This window comes from Arachis stenosperma, chromosome 9, assembly GCF_014773155.1.
Source record: "Arachis stenosperma cultivar V10309 chromosome 9, arast.V10309.gnm1.PFL2, whole genome shotgun sequence".
Classification (NCBI taxonomy): domain Eukaryota; kingdom Viridiplantae; phylum Streptophyta; class Magnoliopsida; order Fabales; family Fabaceae; genus Arachis; species Arachis stenosperma.
In genome coordinates, this window is record NC_080385.1 from 67145617 (window position 1) to 67151127 (window position 5511).

General features: G+C 39.9%; 1 protein-coding gene across 1 annotated transcript; it reads right to left on the reverse strand.

Moving 5' to 3' along the window:
- Window positions 1–4607: 4607 nt before the first annotated feature.
- Window positions 4608–4985, reverse strand: LOC130949579 (uncharacterized). Its single transcript, XM_057878257.1, has one exon. The coding sequence runs from the start codon at window positions 4983–4985 to the stop codon at window positions 4608–4610; it is 378 nt and encodes a 125-aa protein (XP_057734240.1).
- Window positions 4986–5511: the final 526 nt, after the last annotated feature.

Consider the following 5511-nt stretch of genomic DNA (forward strand, 5'->3'; position numbering starts at 1 on the left):
CATTCACTCCCCTCTCTCCCTATATATACCCTTATATTCTACTTTATTTTCACACAACACAACCCCATCTTCTTCTCCTTAGCCGAACCTCCATCTCTCCTTCTCTACCATATTCTCTTCTTCTTCTTCTTCTCTTTTTTCTTTTATTGCTCGAGGGCGAGCAATATTTTAAGTTTGGTGTGGTAAAAGCATAAGCTTTTTTATTTTTCCATTACCATCAATGGCACCTAAGGCCGGAGTATCCTCTAGAAAAGGAAAAGGGAAGACAAAAGCTTCCACCTCCGAGTCATGGGGGATGGAAAGATTCATCTCCAAGAGCCATCAAGACCACTTCTATGATGTTGTGGCAAAGAAGAAGTTGATCCCTGAGGTCCCTTTCAAGCTCAAGAAAAATGAGTATCCGGGAATCTGACATGAAATCCGAAGAAGAGGTTGGGAAGTCCTAACCAACCCCATACAACAAGGTAGAATCTTAATGGTTCAAGAGTTCTATGCCAATGCATGGATTACTAGGAACCATGATCAAAGTATGAATCCGAGTCCAAAGAATTATCTCAGAATGGTTCGGGGGAAATACTTAGATTTTAGTCCGGAAAATGTGAGGTTGGCATTCTACTTGCCCATGATGCAAGGAGATGAATGCCCCTACACTAGAAGGGTCAACTTTGATCAAAGGTTGGACCAAGTCCTTATGGACATATTTGTGGAAGGAGCTCAATGGAAGAGAGACTCCAAAGGCAAGCCAGTCCAACTAAGAAGACTGGATCTCAAGCCTGTGGCTAGAGGATGGTTGGAGTTCATTCAACGCTCCATCATTCCTACAAGCAACCGATCTGAAGTTACTGTGGATCGGGCCACCATGATTCATGGCATCATGATTGGAGAGGAAGTAAAAGTTCATGAGGTCATTTCCAATGAAATCTACAAAATAGCCGACAAGCCCTCACCCATGGCAAGGCTAGCTTTTCCTCACCTTATTTGCCATCTATGTTACTCAGCTGGAGTTATCATAGAAGGAGACATCCTCATTGAAGAGGATAAGCCCATCACCAAGAAGAGGATGGAGCAAGCAAGAGAGACCCCTCACGGTTCTCAAGAGATGCATGAGGAAGTTCATCATCAAGAAATCCCTGAGATGCCTCAAGGGATGCACTTTCCTCCCAACAACTATTGGGAACAACTCAACACTTCCTTAGAAGATTTGAGCCACAATGTTGAACAATTAAGGGTGGAACATCATGAGCACTCCATCATTCTCCAAGAAATAAGAGAAGATCAAAGAGCAATGAGGGAGGAGCAACAAAGGCAAGGAAGGGACATAGAAGAGCTTAAGAACATCATTGGTCCTTCAAGAAGAAGACGCCACTAAAGGTGGATTCATTCCTTGTTCTTTATTTCTTTCTGTTTTCGGTTTTTAATGTTGTGTTTATCTATGTTTTGTGTCTTTATTTCATGATCATTAGTATGTAGTAACTATGTCTTAAAGCTATGAATAAATTCCATTAATCCTTCACCTCTCTTAAAAGAAAAATGTTTTAATTCAAAAGAACAAGAAGTACATGAATTTCGAATTTATCCTTGAATTTAGTTTAATTATATTGATGTGGTGGCAATACTTTTGTTTTCTAAATGTATGCTTGAACAGTGCATATGTCTTTTGATCTTGTTGTTTATGAATGTTAAAATTGTTGGCTCTTGAAAGAATGATGAACAAAGAGATATGTTATTGAGGATCTGAAAAATCATGAAATTGATTCTTGAAGCAAGAAAAAGCAGTGAACAAGAAGAAGCTTGCGAAAAAAAAATGGCGAAAAAAAATAATAGAAAGAAAAAGAAAAAGCAAGTAGAAAAAGCCAATAGCCCTTAAAACCAAAAGGCAAGGGTAAAAAGGATCCAAGGCTTTGAGTATCAATGGATAGGAGGGCCCAAGGAAATTAAATCCAGGCCTAAGCGGCTAAATCAAGCTGTCCCTAACCATGTGCTTGTGTCATGAAGGTCCAAGTAAAAAGCTTGAGACTGAGTGGTTAAAGTCGTGATCCAAAGCAAAAAGAGTGTGCTTAAGAGCTCTGGACACCTCTAACTGGGGACTCTAGCAAAGCTAAGTCACAATCTGAAAAGGTTCACCCAGTTATGTGCCTGTGGCATTTATGTATCCGGTGGTAATACTGGAAAACAAGGTGCTTAGGGCCACGGCCAAGACTCATAAGTAGCTGTGTTCAAGAATCAACATGCTTAACTAGGAAAATCAATAACACTATCCGAAATTCTAAGTTCCTAGAGAAGCCAATCATTCTAAACTTCAAAGGAAAAAGTGAGATGCCAAAACTGTTCAGAAGCAAAAAGCTACAAGTCCCGCTCATCTAATTATAATTAATATTCATTGATATTCTGGAATTTATAGTATATTCTCTTCTTTTTATCCTATTTGATTTTCAGTTGCTTAGGGACAAGCAACAATTTAAGTTTGGTGTTGTGATGAGCGGATAATTTATACGCTTTTTGGCATTGTTTTTAGGTAGTTTTTAGTAAGTTCAAGCTACTTTTAGGGATGTTTTCATTAGTTTTTATGTTAAATTCACATTTCTGGACTTTACTATGAGTTTGTGTGTTTTTCTATGATTTCAGGTAATTTTTGGCTGAAATTGAGGGACTTGAGCAGAACTCTGAAAAAGGCTGACAAAAGGACTGCTGATGCTGTTGGAATCTGACCTCCCTGCACTCGAAATGGATTTTCTGGAGCCACAGAACTCAAAATGGCGCGCTCGCAACGGCGTTGGAAATTAGACATCCAGAGCTTTCCAGCAATATATAATAGTTCAACCTTTATTAGGGAATTGACGACGTAACTTGGCGTTGAACGCCAAGTACATGCTGCTGTCTGGAGTTAAACGCCAGAAAAATGTCATGATCCGGAGTTGAACGCCCAAAACACGTTATAACTTGGAGTTCAACTCCAAGAGAAGCCTCAGCTCGTGGATAGATCAAGCTCAGCCCAAGCATACACCAAGTGGGCCCCGGAAGTGGATTTATGCATCAATTACTTACTCATGTAAACCCTAGTAGCTAGTTTAGTATAAATAAGACTTTTTACTAATGTATTAGTCATCTTTTGACCACGTTTCATCTTTGGTCTCAGTTTTGTTTTATTCTTCATCTTAAGAGGCTATTGATCACGTTTTGGGGGCTGGCCATTCGGCCATGCCTGAACCTTTCACTTATGTATTTTCAACGGTGGAGTTTCTGCACACCATAGATTAAGGGTGTGGAGCTCTGCTGTACCTCAAGTTTCAATACAATTACTATTACTTTCTATTCAATTCTCTTTTATTCTTATTCCAAGATATACGTTGCACAACACTTTGATGAATGTGATGATCCGTGACACTCATCATCATTCTCACCTATGAACGCGCGTGATTGACAACCACTTCCGTTCTACCTTAGGCCGGGCGCATATCTCTTAGATTCCCCAACAGAATCTTCGTGGTATAAGTTAGATAGATGGCGGCATTCATGAGGATCCGGAAAGTCTAAACCTTGTCTATGGTATTCCGAGTAGGATTCTAGGATTGAATGACTGTGACGAGCTTCAAACTCCTGAAGGTTCGGCGTGATGACAAGCGCAAAAGAATCAAGGGATTCTATTCCAACCTGATTGAGAACCGACAGATGATTAGCCGTGCTGTGACAGAGCATAGGACCATTTTCACTGAGAGGATGGGATGTAGCCATTGACAACGGTGATGCCCTACATACAGCTTGCCATGGAAAGGAGTAAGAAGGATTGGATGAAAGCAATGAGAAAGTAGAGATTCAAGAGGAGCACAGCATCTCCATACACTTATCTGAAACTCCCACTATTGATTTACATAAGTATTTCTATCCCTTTTTATTTTCTATTTATTATTAATTATTCGAAAATCCATAAACCAATTTAATCTGCCTAACTGAGATTTACAAGGTGACCATAGCTTGCTTCATACCAACAATCTCTGTGGGATCGACCTTTACTCGCGTAAGGTTTATTACTTGGACGACCCAGTACACTTGCTGATTAGTTGAACGGAGTTGTGAATTCAAATAGAGCCAATTATTAAATTTTATACAAGTACAAAGAGCATGGATCACAATTTCGTCCACCACTTATCCCTTTTAAGTTGGCAAGAATCCATCCAATGACATTTTGGTGTTGTTACAGTACTTTGATTAGCTCTTCCTCTTGCTCTTGACTGAAGGCAGAGTTGATGATTACTGGATAGCTTTCATCACTTCCCAAGTACGCATACTTAAGGGTGGAAGGTAGTGCTTTCAGTTCAAATTTGGGTGCATCTTTCTCCTTTTTCTTTTCTTCTAATGTGCTTGAGATGGGTACCTCTTCTGTTTGAATTTCTGTAGCCTCAATGTTTAATGTGGAGTCTTCTCCTATCACATCTTCAAGCTCTTCTTCAAAGGTTTCTTGCACCACAATTTCCACTGTATCTAACTTCATACACTCTCCTAATTACTCCTGTGGGTAACTCATGGCCTTGAACACATTAAACACCATTTTCTGATCATGTAGCCTAAGGGTAAGTTCACCCTTTTGGATATCAATAATGGCTTCTGAACTAGCTAAAAATGGCCTTTCCAGAATGATTGAAGTCTCCCACAAAGTCAGATAGGAAGATGAAGTCTCCCACCTTTGCTAGCAAATCCTCCATTACTCCATAAGGGAATTTGAATGATCGGTCTGCCAATTGGAGTGCCATTCTTGTTGGTTTGCCTTCTTCAATCTTCATTCTCCTCATCATTGCTAAGGACATCAAATTTATGCTGGCTCCCAAATCACATAAGGCCTTCTCCACTGTGATTTCTCCTGTGATACAAGGAATTTGGAAGCTTCCTGGGTCCTTCAATTTCTGAGGTAATTTGTGTTGGATGATGGCGCTGCATTCCTCAGTTAACACCACAGTTTCATCATTTCTCCAACTTCTCTTATTGGTCATTAACTCCTTGAGAAGCTTAGCTTAGAGTGACATTTGCTCTAATGCTTCAGCAAAGGGAATGTTGATCTGCAATTTCTTGAAAATCTCTAAGAATCTAAAGAATTGGCTGTCCTTTGCATTCTTCATTAGGCGCTGAGGGTAAGGTGCTTTAGGGACGTATGGCCTTAGGACTTCTTTTTCTTCAGGTGAATTGGGACCATGTGTTTGTGCTTCTTCCTTGTCACTTGAACTTCCCTCTGCTTCCTCTTCTTGAGTTTCTTTTAAGGTCTCTTTCAATTCCTTTCCACTCCTGAGTGTAATAGCCTTACACTCCTCCTTTGAGTTTGTCTTGATAGCATTACACGGGTTATGGCCAGGGACTTGCTTATTTAGATACCCAATCTGTGCTTCAAGTTTTTGAATGGTAGCATCTTAATTTGGCAAATTGGATCTCACCTCTTCCTTAATTTTTTTCATATCATCAGACTCCTTGAAAAGGTTTGCAAGCATAGCTTTAATGCTAGATAGTTTGTCCTCTGATGGTGGG

Coding starts and splice junctions, on each gene's coding strand:
- LOC130949579 (XM_057878257.1), bottom strand. CDS start 4,985: ATGACCAATAAGAGAAGTTGGAGAAATGATGAAACTGTGGTGTTAACT.